Source organism: Gigantopelta aegis, chromosome 11 (assembly GCF_016097555.1).
Source record: "Gigantopelta aegis isolate Gae_Host chromosome 11, Gae_host_genome, whole genome shotgun sequence".
Classification (NCBI taxonomy): domain Eukaryota; kingdom Metazoa; phylum Mollusca; class Gastropoda; order Neomphalida; family Peltospiridae; genus Gigantopelta; species Gigantopelta aegis.
The window spans coordinates 1,410,685-1,433,789 of record NC_054709.1 but is presented as its reverse complement, the minus strand read 5'-3'; the positions used below and the strand labels follow the sequence as shown (position 1 = coordinate 1,433,789).

The 23,105-nt window shown below is 36.3% G+C and overlaps 1 protein-coding gene across 2 annotated transcripts in view; it reads left to right on the top strand.

Annotated features, from left to right (window-relative positions):
• The window catches only part of LOC121385617 (hemicentin-2-like), a 41,375-nt gene extending 19,642 nt beyond the window's left edge, over window positions 1–21,733 (top strand). For both annotated transcript variants that reach the window (XM_041516363.1, XM_041516364.1), the window contains 6 exons: window positions 639–935; window positions 3,970–4,272; window positions 7,956–8,252; window positions 12,630–12,926; window positions 18,143–18,445; window positions 21,350–21,733. In XM_041516363.1, coding sequence (XP_041372297.1) covers window positions 639–935; window positions 3,970–4,272; window positions 7,956–8,252; window positions 12,630–12,926; window positions 18,143–18,445; window positions 21,350–21,657 — 1,805 coding nt within the window. In that variant the 3' untranslated portion in view covers window positions 21,658–21,733. The remainder of the gene's footprint in view (window positions 1–638; window positions 936–3,969; window positions 4,273–7,955; window positions 8,253–12,629; window positions 12,927–18,142; window positions 18,446–21,349) is intronic.
• The last annotated feature ends 1,372 nt before the right edge of the window (window positions 21,734–23,105 follow it).

The following is a 23,105-nucleotide window of genomic DNA, read 5'->3' as shown; positions in this document are numbered from 1 at the left end:
AAAAGTTACTTTTTCGTTAGATCGAAAAAAATTGATATGTCGCGTTTTGCATCTAAACTCTTCATATGTTGATTGATACTCTGCATGTAGGAGTTTTAGCCACATACCGGTATGTTACTATTGTCATCTATGGGATTTGATTTGGTGGTATACACCCTCCAATCAACAGAGCTTTTCAGCAATTAAAAATAACATTGAAAACATCTTGTTTAAAATGTCACAGTCGATATATTCATTGCCTTCACTTGATGTAAATAGATCAAGATACAGCATTTAAAAAATAATTATTATTCTGTCTTAATGTGCAGTTTAGAAAACCTTTGGTCAAATTATAAATAAATAGCTTTTTCTTCAAACTGGGTTAGCTTTGCTGTTTGACTTTTATCTCGACTACTGTTTTTACACATTACACATACAAATATAACGGTGTTCTTTCCAAAACACTTTTCCTTGTTTTTGTAAAGTCAAACTGAAATTATTGACAAAAGATGCTTTTAATGCAAGCCAAGAAGGGGAATAATTCAACCGTTTTAAAGTGTTGAATATTAGAAACAAACTACATATTCTGACTTCAGCCTATAATTTATTGAATTGTGTGATAACCAAGATGAATAGTCATGGACCCTTTTCATTTTCAGATCGTCCGACACTCACTCTCACACCTAAACAGGTCTACATCAACGAAGGATCAAGTGTGCAGCTAATGTGCACCATCGATGCATATCCTCCTGCAACCAAGGTTGTGTGGGAAAAGTATATAGACTCAAAGTGGGATGTAATAAAGTGTTCTGGTCGATTCTCCTGTGGGTCATTGGAATCTCCCAGCATGATGACCATCAAACCCGTGCATCGTGATGACACAGCTGAGTATTCCTGTGGAGTATACAACGAGATAAATGGAACACAAAGCTCAGAAGCCGAGATCATTGTTAGCTGTGAGTATTGGATTGCAAGTGGATCTCTCTCAGGGTTCGAATTTCACTACGGCAGGGACGGCAATTGCCGTAGTTGCCCTCCTAATTATTATTGTTTGTTTTTTAAACCCAGCATTTTATTATTTAACGATGACACAAAATGTAGCATGAAAGTCAAATCTATCGAAGTCTGATTGCTTGTTGTAATTTACAGCAGTTTAATGTTAACAGCATTTGTAAATAGATATCCTTTGTGATTTACACTTTCTTATTCTTTGTTTATTTAGGAAAGAAATGTTTTATTTAACGACGCACTCAACACATGTTATTTACGGTATATGGCGTCCGACATATCGTTGAGAACCACACAGATATTGAGAGAGGAAACCCGCTGTCGCCATCATTGTTTATTTAGGGGGTGGGACGAAGCCCATTGGTACAGCGTTCACTTGATGTGCAGTCGGTGTGGGATCGATCCCCATTGGTGGATCCATGGAGCTATTTCTCGTTCCAGTCAGTGCACCACGACTGGTATATCAAAGGCTGTGGTATGTACTACCCTGTCTGTGGGATGGTGCATATAAAAGTTACCTTGCTGCTAATCGGAAAGAGTAGCCAATGAAGTGGTGACAGCGGGTTTCCTCTCTCAATATATGTGTGGTCCTTAACCATATGTCTGACCCCATATAACTGTAAATAAAATGCGTTAAATAAAACATGTCTTTCTTTCTTTCATTGTTTATTTATATTTGGATACTGCTCTCATCCTCAAACAAATTAACTAATAAGGGATCTTTTATATGCACAATCCCACTGACAGGATAACACCAGTTGTGAAGAACTGGCTGGAACACCCGATTCAAATAATATATGGAATGAACATTTGCATTCTTACGCGACATATAAGGAACAGATTTGAATGAAGTTTACACAAACAATACTACAGGCGTATTTAAAGCTATAAACAAAGTAAATTCAGTTATGTATTATTAAAGTATGCATATAAATTTAATTATAAAAACTGACTGCCATTATTTTTTTGGTTCATGCAAGTATGAACCGAAAAAATTATATGCACTCGTTTGTATGACCTGCATATTTACATGAACCAAAAAATAATTGTGGTCATGCAGTCCTTAAATAACGTAAATGTATGATTATAAACTACGACATGTAGAGCAGTATGCAAACGTAAATAAACAATGAATAATAATGTGTAAGTAAAAAAGAATATATTTATAAATGTCGTTAACTGCTGTAAATAACATTATTATTACTTTAGCACGTTTTTCACCTGTCACTTTGTATGTTAACAACCACAGGGACGTGTAATGGCCTTTACGGCATTTCAGAAAGCCATAGGAACTGGGGGGCAGGTGTCAGGACAAAAGTGTACGTCGTCTTTTTTTTTCCTAATCTATATAAATAAATCTTAAAATTTGGCTTGTGCCCCCTCCCCCCAGCTGGACACTGGCCCCAACATTAGAGATTGTATATACCCCCACACTCAGCAAATATATATATAGTACTAGTATCTACTTGTATACAGTATATTATACCCCATTTCCGGTCTCGTAACACGTACACTTTTCATCTAACTACACCTGTATTTTAACCAAAACCAAAACCAAAAATGATGAATAATACAATCAACTTTTATTGTCATGACTTACTTTGAAATCCGGAAGGTATGTCCGTTGTTTTTCTTACATTTGATGAGCAAGTGCTTATTCGGAGAAGCGCACGACTGCATGACTGTTACTAACACTTTCTGTCATGTTCACACTTGCGATGTTCTGTTTGTAACACATTGTCTTTTAAATCCTTCCAACACTTGACTAAAGTCTTTAGGTATCCATATTGGGGGAATGTAGATGAATTTTCACCGTTATGGTACACCTGTCCAGCTGTCATACTTGTATTTTACAACACTTCGTGTTCTAAGCCGTGTTCATGGTAATCAATAGTGTAACTGCCTCTACACATTTTTCCTGCAGTTAAAATCTTCATGATTGTCCAAATTAAAATGCACAGAAAATGTATTCAATTGAACGAAACAAACAAAACAATTCCATTCTGGTCTTCAAAGTTGTTGTGTTTTCTCCCTGGCTTATTTCCACACTTGCGGCCATCCGTCACAATTCTCCTTTACAAATAAGAAAAACTTGCTTTGATTGGTGACACTTATCATTTGCATATAACAAAGTTCAAATTATGTGTTCGTAATATTTCAACCAATAGAACAATTTAGCCATCGACAAAAATTGGTTAGCATCGTGACATTGTTTGCATGTGACAAAGTTTAAATTTTATTTTCATAATATTTCAACCAATAGAGCAAGCCATCTAATTACACATGCGCACTTATTCACAGCAGTTTTCATGAGAGATTTATAGCATGATACGACTGTTAAAAAGCATGCAAAGTGCAGAGCTGTAGTTAGCGTGGTAGGGGTGTTAGCTACCCCACTACAGTAAATTCCCAAACCTTTTAAAAAATAATAATTAAATATTATTTCTAGTTCTACATATGAATGGTGTTTTAGGGGATATAGACATAAAAAAATGTTCTCGGAGATGGTATTTTATTTCTTAATTTCTCCACACTGTCCCCATCCTTAGAAAATATAACTATGTCCATGAGTTTTAATACATTTCTATACCAGTACAGCCCTAACACACAAGGATAAAACTGCATCAAATTGCATTTGCACGTGTGACACGGACAACTGTGAAATACTTGGAATTAAATGTGAGGGTCACGATGTCTGGTCCATGTTATTTTTGTTTAAATTTTTTTATTACTTTCTAGTTATACTGATCATATTTGCCATAGAACTGATATAATAATAATTAACTCGACCTAAAGTGGGGTATAAGTCAGTGTAGCCCCACGACCAAAACTATAGGGATATTCACCTTTACACCTCGTAAAGTGTGGGTATAACTATTGGACATGAAGTTATACCAACCAGTGTACCATTTATTTACTATTACCATATTATAAATAATTTGAAAACAAAGATGAATAGTTAAGGACCATTTTCATTTTCAGATCGTCCGACACTCACTCTCGCACCTAAACAGGTCACCATCAACGAAGGATCAAGTGTGCAGCTAATGTGCACCATCGATGCATATCCTCCTGCAAACAAGGTTGTATGGAAAAAGTATATACCGGTAAACTCTAAGTGGGATGTAGTAGAATGTCTTGGTCGATTCTCCTGTAGGTCGTTGGACTCTCCCAGCACCATGACCATCAAACCCGTGCATCGTGATGACGCAGCTGATTATGCCTGTGAAGTACACAACAAAATAAACAAAACTCTGAGTTCACCAGCCCAGATCATTGTTACGTGTGAGTACTGGATTGCAAGATCTCTCATATTCTTTCTATAAGTAGTATTTTGTAGGCATATTTCAGCGTTCGAAATAAGCACTTGTCTGTTTGTCCTGACAAGTGTAAATCCATTCGGACAAACAAATGCACTTTGGTGCTTGTCCTGTGGACAAGTGAAAATGTTCAATGCAGTTTTATTTTAAACAATCAAAAACATCATCCTTGTACTTGAATAAAACAAACCATTTATTTGGACAAGTGAAAATGATGGCGGACAAGTAGATTTCTAGATGTATTTGTCCGGTGGACTTCTGCTTATTTCTACCACTGTATTTTCTCACAGAGTCCAATTAATTGTTTCTTGAAGAATACATTTTGTGGCTGATAGCCTTTAACTGTCAGAAGAGCTGGGAAGTGTTTTCTCTCTTACAAAGGCTCTAGATGACCTTACTGCACAGCTTATCTTGCTAGAAACTGATTAAAAATAAATAATTTATTTATTCATAAATAAACATTAAGATGTACAAAAAATAAAATAGGTTCAGACTCTTAACAATGGAAGCAGTCACAACTTTTCCTAACTTCCTTTTGACTGTAGCTTGTGCAGAGATATGATTTTAATCAGGAATACAGTTTTGTCGTTCAGATTTGTCATTTCCAAAATAATACATGTTCCATTAAATACGAATTGAGCATCTGTAACAATAAATGCCATACATAGTTTGATTATTATTCTTAGAATCCATGCATTACCTCCTGTAAATAATGTTATATTTTAAAATTTTATTAATGCAGCAAAACACTAAGGTCGACGATAGTCACTTTTCGCACCATATTTCGGCTTCATACGTAATAAATATAATATATCCAATGGTAATTCTTTTTTATATGATATACATGTATTTGACAAATGGTACTTTTTATTTCTTTCATGTTTTAAAACTTGAAGTTAATATTTTGTCTAAAATTATAAATAATAAAAACATACTGACATAGAACTTGAAAGTATTTTGACAGTGATCAACGAAAGTAAAGACTGGTTTTTCTTGTAATGTAGCAAAACATTGTAATAATATAGCTAATTTTGAATATAAATGACATTAGTATTCCAATAGCATCACTTTGCATCTCCTTACAATATAACAACTGATACATGATATTTCCCATTTGAGAACTCCAAAAACTCCAATGGAATATTGCTATTGAAGTAATTTGTTTGAAAATTACTAATGCACCTAACATCTACATTTGAGTGTAGACACAGTTTCATCACAATGTGAAGCTTTCTGCCAGAGAGTATGAAGGGTAACATTATGTACCCTAAAGTATTGAAAATTAATATATATATGTATGTGTGTATGTGTGTATGTATGTGTGTATGTATGTGTGTATGTATGTGTGTATGTATGTGTGTGTGTATGTATGTGTGTATGTGTGTATGTGTGTATGTATATATGTATTGATGTATGAATATCTATATATTGTATGTATGTCGAGGTTGACTGTTACATACATAGATATTAACGCACTGGCACAGGGGATAATTAAATCCTTTCTGGCCTCACAAATTGTCCCATGCCGTTGCTGGGACTCGAACCTGTGGCACCTAATCGCCCGCAAATTGCGAGACTAACCATGCACGATGCGCTCTGAGCTATCGAGGCATCCATGAAAAGGATGCTCTTTAACTCAACCACATGCATGGGGCCTACAATCTGCACGGTCGATCCCGCTTACATGAACGAAACAGTGGGCGGACGTGGCACTAGCTTGTATGTATTGATGTATGAATATCTATATATTGTATGTATGTATGTATGTATGTATGTATGTATGTATGTATGTATATTTACTCTTCAAAGAAAGAAACACATAGTTTGAATCTTTAACGGTATTTACATGCCTTTGTGTCCGACCAAAAAAGAAGAACAAATAACTGCAGTTAATCTATGCTTTCACACTAATCTGTAAACTCACTAATATTGCTATGTGATATGTTATCAGTTTAAAATTTAGACTGTGTTGAATTCCTGAAGACCTTTAAATGTATCTGTTATCTTGTAATAAAATGCACTTTTAATCTAACTATGCAGGATATTTTTTAACCATATATATATATTTATAATTTTTAGACAGATGATAGTAAGAAAACTGCTGTTTTAAATTTGTCAAAGGACATAAAATGCAGTGTCCATGCAGTTGCAAAACATTTCATAACGATGCACACGTAATAGGGGCCCTTATTGTCTGTTTTGTTTTTATTACATACTGCATGTCAAATTACTTTCTTGCATAAAGCCTGAATGTGTAAGAATTGCTTTTGTTCTTCTTGACTATAGCGGTATAATCTTCTTACACATGAAAACAGAACAGCGGGTTTTATTACGTACTGCATGTCTTCACTACAGCGGTATAATCTTCTTACACATGAAAACAGAACAGCGGGTTTTATTACGTACTGCATGTCTTGACTAAAGCGGTATAATCTTCTTACACATGAAAACAGAACAGCGGGTTTTATTACGTACTGCATGTCTTCACTACAGCGGTATAATCTTCTTACACATGAAAACAGAACAGCGGGTTTTATTACGTACTGCATGTCTTGACTATAGCGGTATAATCTTCTTACACATGAAAACAGAACAGCGGGTTTTATTACGTACTGCATGTCTTGACTAAAGCGGTATAATCTTCTTACACATGAAAACAGAACAGCGGGTTTTATTACGTACTGCATGTCTTCACTACAGCGGTATAATCTTCTTACACATGAAAACAGAACAGCGGGTTTTATTACGTACTGCATGTCTTGACTATAGCGGTATAATCTTCTTACACATGAAAAAAGAACAGCGGGTTTTATTACGTACTGCATGTCTTGACTACAGCGGTATAATCTTCTTACTCATGAAAACAGAACAGCGGGTTTTATTACGTACTGCATGTCTTGACTACAGCGGTATAATCTTCTTACACATGAAAACAGAACAGCGGGTTTTATTACGTACTGCATGTCTTCACTACAGCGGTATAATCTTCTTACACATGAAAACAGAACAGCGGGTTTTATTACGTACTGCATGTCTTCACTACAGCGGTATAATCTTCTTACACATGAAAACAGAACAGCGGGTTTTATTACGTACTGCATGTCTTGACTACAGCGGTATAATCTTCTTACACATGAAAACAGAACAGCGGGTTTTATTACGTACTGCATGTCTTGACTACAGCGGTATAATCTTCTTACACATGAAAACAGAACAGCGGGTTTTATTACGTACTGCATGTCTTGACTACAGCGGTATAATCTTCTTACACATGAAAACAGAACAGCGGGTTTTATTACGTACTGCATGTCTTGACTACAGCGGTATAATCTTCTTACACATGAAAACAGAACAGCGGGTTTTATTACGTACTGCATGTCTTGACTACAGCGGTATAATCTTCTTACACATGAAAACAGAACAGCGGGTTTTTCCAAAACACTTTTCCTTTTCGTTTAATTTACATCAACTGACACTATTGACAATATAGATACTTTTAGTGGAAGAATGGGAAGGGATATAAATCAACCATTGTAAAGTGTTGAACATTACAACCAAACCACAATATATTCTGCCTTTAACCTAACAGTGATTTACTGAATTGTGTGATAACCAAGATGAATAGTCCTGGACTGTTTTCATTTTCAGATCGTCCAACACTCACACTCACACCTAAAGAGGTCACCATCAATGAAGGATCAAGTGTGCAGCTAATGTGCACCATCGATGCGTATCCTACAGCAACCAAGGTTGTATGGAAAAAGTATATAAACTCAAAGTGGGACGTAATAGAGTGTTCGGAACGATTCTTCTGTGGGTCGTTGGAATCTCCCAGCAACTTGACCATCACACCTGTGCATCGTGATGATGCAACTGAGTATGTCTGTGAAGTATACAATGAAGTAGACAGAACGCTGAGCGCACAAGTCTCTGTATTTGTTACTTGTGAGTACAGTAGCAGCAAAGTTTAATGATTTGGGATATTTCTGTTTTCAGAGCTATACAACTAATGATGTAGTCACCATCACAAGACATTCTGAAATGCTTGTTAGATATGTATTTTAAAATATCACTGTGACTATATATATATATATATATATATATATATATATATATATATATATATATATATGTGTGTATGTGTATGTATATGTATATGCATATGTATATGCATATGTATATGCATATATATATATATCTATATATCTATCTATCTATCTATCTATCTACATGTATCTGTGTGTATATATATATATATATATATATATATATATATATATATATATATATATATATATTGTACAAGGTTGCACATCAAATAAAATAACATATTTTTCACCTCACATATATTATATATGTAGTTTCAACATTTTATAATTAATCAGGTGACAGGAGTATTATTCACTGACATGTTCAAATAAACTACCAGTACACAAATAAACATGGCTGTATAATTTTCTGAATTAGATCTAAATTAATCAGGTGACAGGACTACATTCCTTGACATGTACAAATGAACTACCAGCTAGTACACAAGTAAATATGGCTGTATCAGTTTCTAACAAATGAATTACATGTACCAGTACACAAGTAAACATGTCTGTATCATTTTCTATCTGCGAATCTGCAGAATTCATGTATGCATTCTTAATTATAAAACAAAAACCTTTCAAATGAGAAGCTTTCCAACGACCTGAAACATTAATTATTATGTTGTAGGGACATGCAAAATGATACCATTTAATGCTTGGCACACACCTACCGATTAGACTTGACTGTCGAGTTGGCAATAGTCGGAAAATGTGCACCTGCACACACCAGCCGACACAACACTCTAATCGGGGCAAAATTGAAGATTAGACGTGTCTGTCACATCTTTGCCCTGCACACACCTATCAATTAACACTCAACACGACTGTGGAGTGGGCGTTAATCTGCAGGTGTGTGCCAAGCATAATGCTAATTAAGTGATTTTTATTTAAAATGACCCTGTGTAATATGTTCAAACATCACTTGAATATCGAATAACAGCTGCATGACTGGAATATTATAGATAAGTATAAAGTTTACAAAAAAAAAGAAGAGTTGTATATTAAGCTTGAAATTATATGATAAAAATATTTTTACCCTTTCACTATCATTCATATCATACTGTAGATCCTGAAATTAATACGATTATAATATTAATGCAAGTTCGTGTTATTCGCATTAATAATATGACACACTTATTTCTATGTGTTGTCTAGCAAGCTATGTGTCACACTCTTTTAAAAGAAACAACTACTAAAATTCCAATACATTTATAAAACAACCGGAGCACAATTTATTGTAGGCAAGACAGACTAATTGTGTAATAGTGAAGCAAAAGCCGACACAATCCATCTCGCGTAAATGGGTTTTAACATGTTAATCCTGAGGTCGACCCTTTCTTTGTTTTTATTGTTCAAGTTCGCTGCAACTTTATCAGCATATATCAGGAAGATACAGTTGTAATGGAGCATGTATGCTAATGCCAGATTTAGGTAACTATACATGTTAGGTAAATGATTGCTACAAAACTACCCTTCGAGTTGATATCACCAAAAATACTTGTGACTGAACAGGTTAATTAGTGTGCAGACAGACATATTATTGAGTTGATATCACCAGAAATACTTGTGACTGAACAGGTTAATTAGTGTGCAGACAGACATATTATTGAGTTGATATCACCAGAAATACTTGTGACTTAACAGGTTAATTAGTGTGCAGACAGACATATTATTGAGTTGATATCACCAGAAATACTTGTGACTTAACAGGTTAATTAGTGTGCAGACAGACATATTATTGAGTTGATATCACCAGAAATACTTGTGACTGAACAGGTTAATTAGTGTGCAGGCAGACATATTATTGAGTTGATATCACCAGAAATACTTGTGACTAAACAGGTTAATTAGTGTGCAGACAGACATATTATTGAGTTGATATCACCAGAAATACTTGTGACTTAACAGGTTAATTAGTGTGCAGACAGACATATTATTGAGTTGATATCACCAGAAATACTTGTGACTGAACAGGTTAATTAGTGTGCAGACAGACATATTATTGAGTTGATATCACCAGAAATACTTGTGACTGAACAGGTTAATTAGTGTGCAGACAGACATATTATTGAGTTGATATCACCAGAAATACTTGTGACTCAACAGGTTAATTAGTGTGCAGGCAGACATATTATTGAGTTGATATCACCAGAAATACTTGTGACTAAACAGGTTAATTAGTGTGCAGACAGACATATTATTGAGTTGATCTCATTGAAGATGCAGACAGACGTATTATTGAGTTGATCTCATTGAAGATGCAGACAGACGTATTATTGAGTTGATCTCATTGAAGATGCCATGTGTAAAACAAAAGTTAACTCTCTACTTTATCCCCATGGCCAGTTTACACCACAAAAATAAAATTTTCAACAATGAAAACCACAAGTCTATAGTCATTTCTTTCAAAATCTGTACTGGTAATCAAAGTGTAACACAATTTCTTTTAGTAAGCTATGTGACTCATACATGTAACTGCATATAATATTTGCAGTTACAAAAGTACACCATAATTTCCATTATCAAAGTGTTTTTACTGTAATTTAAATGCTATAAAATACCATAATTTCCATTATGAAAGTATTTACAATAAATGCTCTAAAATACACCACAATTTCCGTTATCAAAGTGTTTACTATAAATGGTATAAAATATCTTAATTTCCATTATCAAAAAGTATTTACAATAAATGCTCTAACATACACTCAAATTTCTGTTATCAAAGTATTTGCAATAAATGCTAAAAAGTGCACTATAATTTCTGTTATCAAAGTATTTACAATAGATGATCTAAAGTGCACCATAATTTCTGTTATTAAAGTAGATACAATACATCTCTAAAATACACTATATAATTGTGAACAGATTACCTTTGACTTGTGACAATTAATTTCATCATCTGTTATCTTCTTTTTGTTAGCGAGGCTGGGTCCAGGAAATATATATACTTATGGGGAGGGGTTGTGTGTGTTACAGAGATGCAGTTCATATATGAACAGAGCAGAGATGTAATTCATATATGAACAGGGCAGATATATAGTTAATATATGAACAGGGCAGAGATATAGTTTATAATTCATTAACAGGGCAGAGATGTAGTTCATATATGAACAGGGCAGAGATATAGATCATATATGAACAGGGCAGAGATGTAGTTCATATATATGAATAGGGTAGATATGTATAGTTCATATATGAACAGCATAGAGAGATAGTTAATAATTCTATATGAACAGAGAAGAGATGTAATTCATATATGAACAGGGCAGAAATATAGTTCATATATGAACAGGGCAGAAGTATAGTTCATATAGGAACAGGGCAGAGCAATAGTTAAAGTTTCTGTATGAACAGGGTAGAGATGTAGTTCATATACGAACAAGGCAGAGGTATAATTCATATATGAACAGGGCAGAGATATAATTCATATATGAACAGGGCAGAGGTATTGTTCATGTATGAACAGGGCAGAGATGTAGTTCATATATGGGCAGAGATATCCTTTGTATGATATGAACATATGGCAGATATATACTTTGTTTGATATGAACATGGCAGAGATGTAGTTTGTATATGAACATTGAATAGATGCAATTTGTATATGTACAGGGCAGAGATTTTTTATTTCATATGTGAACAGGACAGAGATGTAGTTGATATATGAACGTGGCAGACATGTACAATGTAGTTCATATATGAACAAGGCAGAGACATACATTTAGTTCATATATATGAACAGGGCAGACGTAGTTCATATATGAACAGGTCATGCAATATAGTTCAATAATAGAGCCAGTTGGGCATCTTAATTTTCAGCCTATAAGACCGCGATGATTTTTCACCTGTTAGCGTGATTTCCCCAGCAAATACAGCTACATGTGATAATCATTTTTGAATGGAAACATTTTACGGTACCTACAAACATCATATGCAGCATACAGGAATAGCAGCATTTTGATTTCATTTGCAGTTCAACAGTGGTTTTTGTTTTGTTGTTTTTAAACAAGTCAGCCACAAGCCACAACCTAAAAGAACAGAAATCACGATAACAGGTGAGAAATGTTTCACTTTTTGTCAAAGTACTAGCCCTTTCTGTCGTTAATATGTGATACAGAAAATAATAGAAATATTAGTGATTAATATCATAACGCGACAATTGACAGACTGAACAAAACAAAATGATCTGCAAACATTCAATACTTTTCTTTTTCTCTTTACTTTCCACTGACAGATCGTCCAACAGTCATCATTACACCTCATCATATCACCATCAGAGAAGGGTTAAATGTTGAGCTGATGTGTTCCATTGATTCGTACCCTCCCCCAAAGAAGGTGATGTGGAGAAAGTATATCAACTTAAACCAGAAGACATTGGTGTGTTCTGGTCGATTCTCCTGTGGGTCGTTGGAATCTCCCAGCAACTTGACCATCAAACCCGTGCATCGTGCTGATGCAGCTGAGTATGCCTGTGAAGTAGACAACGGAATAAACACAACACTGAGCTCCCGAGTTCGAGTGACTGTTATATGTGAGTACTGGACGTGTAGACTGATATAATACAAGGGTCTGTTACTTGTGAGTACTGGACGTATAGACTGATAGAATACACAGGTCTGTTACATGTGAGTACTGGACGTATAGACTGATATAATACACAGGTCTGTTACTTGTGAGTACTGGACGTATAGACTGATAGAATACACAGGTCTGTTACATGTGAGTACTGGACGTATAGACTGATATAATACACAGGTCTGTTACTTGTGAGTACTGGACGTATAGACTGATAGAATACACAGGTCTGTTACATGTGAGTACTGGACGTATAGACTGATACAATACACAGGTCTGTTACATGTGAGTACTGGACGTATAGACTGATAGAATACACAGGTCTGTTACTTGTGAGTACTGGACATATAGAGTGATAGAATACACAGGTCTGTTACTTGTGAGTACTGGACATGTAGACTGATATAATACACAGGTCTATTACATGTGAGTACTGGATGTATAGACTGATATAATACACAGGTCTATTACATGTGAGTACTGGATGTATAGACTGATAGAATACACAGGTCTATTACATGTGAGTACTGGATGTATAGACTGATAGAATACACAGGTCTGTTACTTGTAAGTACTGGACGTATAGACTGATAGAATACACAGGTCTGTTACATGTGAGTACTGGACGTATAGACTGATAGAATACACAGGTCTGTTACATGTGAGTACTGGACTTATAGACTGATAGAATACACAGGTCTGTTACATGTGAGTACTGGACGTATAGACTGATAGAATACACAGGTCTGTTACATGTGAATACTGGACTTATAGACTGATAGAATACAAGGGTCTGTTACATGTGAGTACTGGACATATAGAGTGATAGAATACAAGGGTCTGTTACATGTGAGTACTGGACATATAGACTGATAGAATACAAGGGTCTGTTACATGTTAGTACTGGACATATAGACTGATAGAATACACAGGTCTGTTACATGTGAGTACTGGACTTATAGACTGATAGAATACACAGGTCTGTTACATGTGAGTACTGGACTTATAGAGTGATAGAATACAAGGGTCTGTTACATGTTAGTACTGGACATATAGAGTGATAGAATACAAGGGTCTGTTACATTGAGTACTGGACTTACAGAGTGATAGAATACAAGGGTCTGTTACATGTGAGTACTGGACATATAGAATGATAGAATACAAGGGTCTGTTACATGTGAGTACTGGACTTACAGAGTGATAGAATACAAGGGTCTGTTACATGTGAATACTGGACTTACAGAGTGATAGAATACAAGGGTCTGTTACATGTGAATACTGGACGTATAGAGTGATAGAATACAAGGGTCTGTTACATGTGAGTACTGGACTTATAGAGTGATAGAATACACAGGTCTGTTACATGTGAGTACTGGACATATAGAGTGATAGAATACAAGGGTCTGTTACATGTGAGTACTGGACTTATAGAGTGATAGAATACAAGGGTCTGTTACATGTGAGTACTGGACTTATAGAGTGATAGAATACAAGGGTCTGTTACATGTGAGTACTGGACTTACATAGTGATAGAATACACAGGTCTGTTACATGTGAGTACTGGACATATAGAATGATAGAATACAAGGGTCTGTTACATGTGAGTACTGGACTTACAGAGTGATAGAATACAAGGGTCTGTTACATGTGAATACTGGACTTACAGAGTGATAGAATACAAGGGTCTGTTACATGTGAATACTGGACGTATAGAGTGATAGAATACAAGGGTCTGTTACATGTGAGTACTGGACTTATAGAGTGATAGAATACAAGGGTCTGTTACATGTGAGTACTGGACTTACAGAGTGATAGAATACACAGGTCTGTTACATGTGAGTACTGGACATATAGAGTGATAGAATACAAGGGTCTGTTACATGTGAGTACTGGACTTATAGAGTGATAGAATACAAGGGTCTGTTACATGTGAGTACTGGACTTATAGAGTGATAGAATACAAGGGTCTGTTACATGTGAGTACTGGACTTACATAGTGATAGAATACACAGGTCTGTTACATGTGAGTACTGGACGTATAGACTGATACAATACACAGGTCTGTTACATGTGAGTACTGGACATATAGAGTGATAGAATACACAGGTCTGTTACATGTGAGTACTGGACGTATAGACTGATAGAATACACAGGTCTGTTACATGTGAGTACTGGACTTACAGAGTGATAGAATACACAGGTCTGTTACATGTGAGTACTGGACGTATAGACTGATAGAATACAAGGGTCTGTTACATGTGAGTACTGGACGTATAGACTGATAGAATACAAGGGTCTGTTACATGTGAGTACTGGACGTATAGACTGATAGAATACAAGGGTCTGTTACATGTGAGTACTGGACGTATAGACTGATAGAATACAAGGGTCTGTTACATGTGAGTACTGGACATATAGACTGATAGAATACAAGGGTCTGTTACATGTGAGTACTGGACTTATAGAGTGATAGAATACACAGGTCTGTTACATGTGAGTACTGGACTTACAGAGTGATAGAATACAAGGGTCTGTTACATGTGAGTACTGGACGTATAGAGTGATAGAATACACAGGTCTGTTACGTGTGAGTACTGGACATATAGAGTGATAGAATACAAGGGTCTGTTACATGTGAGTACTGGACTTATAGAGTGATAGAATACACAGGTCTGTTACATGTGAGTACTGGACATATAGAGTGATAGAACACAAGGGTCTGTTACATGTGAGTACTGGACTTACAGAGTGATAGAAAACAAGGGTCTGTTACATGTGAGTACTGGACTTACAGAGTGATAGAATACAAGGGTCTGTTACATGTGAATACTGGACTTACAGAGTGATAGAATACAAGGGTCTGTTACATGTGAGTACTGGACGTATAGAGTGATAGAATACAAGGGTCTGTTACATGTGAGTACTGGACTTACAGAGTGATAGAAAACAAGGGTCTGTTACATGTGAGTACTGGACTTACAGAGTGATAGAACACAAGGGTCTGTTACATGTGAGTACTGGACTTACAGAGTGATAGAAAACAAGGGTCTGTTACATGTGAGTACTGGACTTACAGAGTGATAGAACACAAGGGTCTGTTACATGTGAATACTGGACTTACAGAGTGATAGAATACAAGGGTCTGTTACATGTGAGTACTGGACGTATAGAATGATAGAATACAAGGGTCTGTTACATGTGAGTACTGGACTTACAGAGTGATAGAATACAAGGGTCTGTTACATGTGAGTACTGGACTTACAGAGTGATAGAACACAAGGGTCTGTTACATGTGAGTACTGGACTTACAGAGTGATAGAATACAAGGGCCTGTTACGTGTGAGTACTGGAAGTATAGAGTGATAGAATACAAGGGTCTGTTACATGTGGGTACTGGAAGTATAGAGTGATAGAATACAAGGGTCTGTTACATGTGAGTACTGGACTTATAGAGTGATAGAATACAAGGGTCTGTTACATGTGAGTACTGGACTTATAGAGTGATAGAACACAAGGGTCTGTTACATGTGAGTAATGGACATACAGAGTGATAGAATACAAGGGTCTGTTACATGTGAGTACTGGACTTATAGAGTGATAGAACACAAGGGTATGTTACATGTGAGTACTGGACTTATAGAGTGATAGAACACAAGGGTCTGTTACATGTTAGTACTGGACATATAGAGTGATAGAATACAAGGGTCTGGTACTTGTGAGTACTGGACTTATAGGGTGATAGAATACACAGGTCTGGTACATGTGAGTACTTGACGTATAGACTGATAGAATACACAGGTCTGTTACATGTGAGTACTGGACGTATAGACTGATACAATACACAGGTCTGTTACATGTGAGTACTGGACGTATAGACTGATAGAATACACAGGTCTGTTACATGTGAGTACTGGACGTATAGACTGATACAATACACAGGTCTGTTAAATGTGAGTACTGGACGTATAGAGTGATAGAATAGAAGGGTCTGTTACATGTCAGTACTGGACATATAGACTGATAGAATACAAGAGTATGTTACATGTGAGTACTGGACTTATAGACTGATAGAATACAAGGGTCTGTTACATGTCAGTACTGGACATATAGACTGATAGAATACAAGGGTTTGTTACTTTGAGTTTCAATTGCATTGTTCTGAAACCTGGTACAATAATCCTATGGGGCCACAAACTAATAGAGAGATATTTAGGAAATATTAAAAAATGCATTATTAATTAAAAACTTTAAAAAAATAATTTGAACAGTAAATAGTCGAGTTCTATATGTCAATAGCCCTCTTGTTTTTAATATGTGAACCCAAATAAAGTGGTCTGTTTTTCCATTGGAAGTGTACCAAATAGTATGACAGTTGTACACATAAACTGGTATTGCAGGGCATCAAGAATTTTTTTAAAATCCACTAGCCATGGGATCAGTGGTTTAAAACATTTACTAGCCACAATTAAATATTCACTAGCCCTACTTTACTTTATGTTAATACAATTTTACTAAATATAGTAATAATCAGATATGTCACCTAAAGAGGGATGTAGAGCTTAAAACCATTAACATTGGGGGTTAGGGTGGGGGCAGGATATTCATATTTACAAAATAGACTTAACTGCAACATTTGACAATTTCGTTTTTCACTAGCCGTCGGGCATGGCAACAGTAGTTATTTACTAGCCCTACATTGAATATCACTAGCCATGGGAGCGGGGCTACCATAATCTAGAAGCCCTGGGTATTGTTTTGTTTAGCCTGGTGTCATATGTTTAGCTGCTAATTGCTAACAGCTGTGCTGATGAGTTTACAATGAGTTTACATGGATGACAGATATGGAGGTAAAACGTATAGGCAAAGGTATTTTTTATAATATTCTTCAGCCAGTTATATGAAAGGATGTGTGTCTTAATATAAGAGACCCATTATGTTGCCAATGACAAGGTAACTACAGTGGATGGTTCATGATAACTAATGGACTTCCAGTGACAAGGTAATTAATATAACTACAATGAATGGTTCATGGTATCTAATGGACTGCTATTGACAAGGTAATTAATATAACTGCAATGGATGGTTGATGATAACTAATGGACTTCCAGTGACAAGGTAACTGCAATGGATGGTTGATGATAGTTAAACTAACGTAGTAGTTTTCATTGACAGATCCCCCAACACTGACGATTACACCCGAATTGGTCCGCATACAAGAAGGACTGGATGTGCAGCTGATGTGCTCCATTGATGCAAACCCACCTGCAACTAAGATTATATGGAAGAAATATGTGAACTCTGACGCACAAACGATAGTGTGTTCCGGTCGATACTTGTGTGGACCATTAAGATCTCCCAGCTTGGACGTTATGACCATCATGCCTGTACATCCTGATGATGCAGCGGATTATGCCTGTGAAGTATACAATGAAATTAACAGCACGTTGAGCCTACGAGCTCGAATATTGGTCTCATGTGAGTATCACACTTTTTGATCTCTTATAACTGGTCACATGTGAGTATCACCCTTTGTGATTTGTTACAGTTGATTACATGTGAGTATTACCCTTTGTGATCTGTTACAGTTGATTACATGTGAGTATTACCCTTTGTGATCTGTTACAGCTAGTCACATGTATTACCTTTTGTGGTCTGTTACAGTTGATTACATGTGAGTATTATCCTTTGTGACCTGTTACAGCTAGTCACATGTGAGTATTACCCTTTGTGACCTGTTACAGTTGATTACATGTAAATATTACCCTTGTGATCTGTTACAGTTGGTCTCATTTGAGTATTTCCCTTTGTGACCTGTTACAGTTGGACTCACGAGAGTATTACCCTTTGTTATCTGTTACAGTTGGTCTCACGAGAGTATTACCCTTTGTGATCTGTTACAGTTGGTCTCACGAGAGTATTACCCTTTGTGATCTGTTACAGTTGGTATCATGTGAGCATTACCCTTTGTGATCTGTTACAGTTGGTATCATGTGAGTATTACCCTTTGTGATCTGTTACAGTTGGTCTCATGTGAGCATTACCCTTTGTGATCTGTTACAGTTGGTATCATGTGAGTATTACCCTTTGTGATCTGTTACAGTTGGTATCATGTGAGTATTACCCTTTGTGATCTGTTACAGTTGGTATCATGTGAGCATTACCCTTTGTGATCTGTTACAGTTGGTATCATGTGAGTATTACCCTTTGTGATCTGTTACAGTTGGTATCATGTGAGCATTACCCTTTGTGATCTGTTACAGTTGGTATCATGTGAGTATTATATACCCTTTGTGATCTGTTACAGTTGGTATCATGTGAGCATTACCCTTTTTGATCTGTTACAGCTGGTCTCATGTGAGTATTATATACCCTTTGTGAGCTGATACAGTTGATTACATGCTGCCCTGCTAAAACACAAAGTGGTAAATTGTGAATGGACAATTTTGAGAAAATCTCTTTGTTCACTATTATCTCTCTGGTAAAGGCTTTATTTGGTCACGTGAGATTAACAAGACCTGAAGGATACAAGGCCTTCAAGTGTAGGGCCCAAAAATAAGAAGCTAAATCAAATTTTTAAAATCTTCTTCTCTACTTCCAGAAATGTTATGACCGAGTAGTGTGGATACACATAAAGGTCAATAGCTGGTTTATGTAAATTTTGTCATTGATGTTGGGTCCCCAGCCTGCTATTCCATATTTTGAACTTGTGCACACTTTTGAATCTCTTTTGGTGAAACGTTTGTACATTCATTGATCACTGTAGATGAATGAATGAATGAATGAATGAATGAATGTTTAACGACACCCCAGCACGAAAAATACGTCGGCTATTGGGTGTCAAACTATGGTAAATGCAACAACAATGTGATTCACTGTAGATGAAGTGATGGATTTGACAGCTGTGGTGGCAGTATACTTGTGACAGTGCCACCGGTGGGTCAGGATATGTACATTGATCTTTCTCAAACTTTTGATATCATCAGTTTTGATAAGGTTCATGAGTTCATGTCATCACAGCTATACTTATTTGAATAACCTCTGTCTTGTGCTAGTTTTGATTTGGTAAAACTAGCAGGGCTTGAAATAGCACCGGCCTGTGAAAAGCCGTCCATTTTTTTTAGACCTAGCGGGTGAAATAACAATTCACCTGCTAAAATTACAACAAGCAAAACCAAAATCATGCACTGGTCTTATTTCATTTAGCTTGTGATTGTGTTATATATTAATTTTATAATGCTCTAAAATACCACTGTCTCAAACCGTCCACTCAGCCCATGTTGTCTTACTTCCAGCAGGCTATGTACTCTTTCTTAATTAGCAGGACATATTTCTTGTGGCCTGCTGTTTATAAAAGGAATAACAGCAGGACATATTTCTTGTGGCCTGCTGTTTATAAAAGGAATAACAGCAGGACATATTTCTTGTGGCCTGCTGTTTATAAAAGGAATAACAGCAGGACACATATTTTGCTTCCCATATTTCAGGAGGTGAGATGTACATGTAGCTCAGTGGTACAGCACTCGCCTGATGCGCGATCAATCTAGGATCGATTCCCATCGGTGGTCCCATTAATTGGGCTATTTCTAGTTCCAGCCATTGCTCCACAACTGGTCTAACAAAGGCCATGGTATGTACTGTCCTGTCTGTGGGATGGTGCATATAAAAGAACCCATGCTGCTAATCAAAAAGAGTAGCCCATGAAGTGGCGACAGTGAGTTTCCTCTCTGAATATCTGTGTGGTTCATAACCATATGTCCAACGCCATATAACCAGACCGTCTAAGCCTTTAAATTATCACTCAGGAGGCATTGACTGATCCAGCACTAAACGTTTATAGATAATGCGGAAATCTGTCATTGATTTGACTTTGTTGTATCAGTTCATTCATGTAAATTTGCCTTTGTATCACATCTAATAGCTGAATGTGTTTTTGTGTGCTGGGGTGTCGATGATTTTACTTCCTTGTGCAAGTTCATTCAGGTATATTTACCTTTGTTTCACATCTAATAGTCGATGTGTTTGCTGGGATGTCGATGTGTTATTTATCTTTGTTTCACGTCCATTAGCCACTGTGTTTTCTGTGCTGGGGTGTCGATAATATGACTTTCTTGTATACGTTCATTTGGGTATACTTTTGTTTCATATCCAATAGCCGATGTGTTTTGTGTGCTGGGGTGTCATTAAACATCCATTAATTTATTTCATGCATTCATTCCTTGAGTATGGTAAGTTGAGGAGTTAGGGTGTTAAATGAAAGAACAAACATTCTACTAGCTAGCATCAGTTTTACGGTTATAGGTCCATCAAATAATTCCTTCCAGTTACAGTCAGAAGTATTATGAATGTTAGTAACAAGAAGCATATTCCTTTATCTTACAGATGTAATGCAGACATGCAACACAGATGGTCAAACAGAGACCTCTGGCAAAATCTTTGAACAATCCACATCACAACTGCATAATCAAGAAATTGAATCTGATCGGCCAGGTTCAGATCCCACTACATCTGCGAAGAGAGACCTAAAATGTGATCAAAACATGGATGAACTGTTAGAATATAGGATCTCTGAATTCCGTGCAAAAATTACAAATCATCAGAGAGAACTGGAAATTATGGACACTGAACACGATCTTAGAATGGAATTGTTGCAGTTGCAACTACAAAAGGAAAAAGAAAATGCACAATGAATTATCTTTGTTAATAATTGTATATTTTCATTGCTGTTGCAAAGCCTGTTACTTTGTAAATATATATATATATATGGCTGGTTTTTTATTATTTCTTTTTCAATTCAGTCCTGTCATTTACTATTTTAAAGTAATATAAATATATTTCTATACTATGTTTTTTATACCAAAGAAAAAAATAAGGGGTCGCACAAAAAATAGTGAGAAAGTGTCACTGCAATCAATACTCTCATCCATAGTTTGTTTTGTGTAACAACATCACACCTGCAAATTGATTATTAATCAGCGGCTGTTGAATGGCAAATATTTGGTAATTCTGAATAGTCTTAGAGAGGAAACCTGCTACATTTTTCCATTAGTAGCAAGGGATCCCACCCACAGCTTTACCACTGGGTTACGACGTCCCAGCCCCTCATCCATAGTGTCCGGAAGTTAACTGTTTTACCGACATTCTATCGCACATTATTAACATTCAATCCAGTGTTACATCTGTGTACTTCATACAGATATCATGGCGCAAATTTCCTACAGTACCATGTGTTCCCTTATTTCCATTTCTTAATTGGTATATACTAGTATTACAATGTTTTATATACATCCATAATTTTCCTATAATGTTATAGTGCATTCAGTTATATAATATTATTCATTCACTAATTTGTTTGTTTGTTTGTTCATTCCTTTATTCCTTCATTCCTTCATTCATTCATTGATGTTATGTTTGTACTGTCAAAATTGGAAGGAAGGAAATGGTTTATTTAATGATGCACTCAACACATTTTATTTACAAATATATGGCGTCGGACATATGGTTAAGGACCACACAGATATTGAGGAAGGAAACCCGCTGTCACCACTTCATGGGCTACTCTTTTCGATTAGCAGCAAGGGATCTTTTATATGCACCATTCCATAGGATAGCACATACCACAGCCTTTGATGTACCAGTCATGGTGCACTGGCTGGAGCGAGAAATAGCCCAATGGGCCCACCGACGGGGATCGATCCCAAACTGACCGTGCACCAAGCGAGCAATTTACCACGGGGCTATGTCTCGCCCCCAGGTCACAATTGGAATGCTATGGTGGTGTAAAAGCCTCATTCTGTCATGCTACTCTTAAAAGAATAGGCGCTGATGCTGTCTTGTGATGGGCTCAAGTTGGTGACATATCTTATTTTCAAAATGAAATGTGCCACATCATTCTGAACACCAACAGCATATAATGTCAGTGGATGGGTCACATTTTGGTGGAATGATACATCAGTCTATTCGAACCAGAACGTTCTATCTTAATTTTTGTCCAAATTACTTCATTACCTTAAGTTGACTATTAGGCCCTACATCTACATAAAGAGAAAAGATGGAGTGTTTTGAACAGGAAACGTGTTGTCAGGTCAGGTCATAGGACTTAAAGTGCACATTGGAGCAAGCTGTTGTAGCTCACACC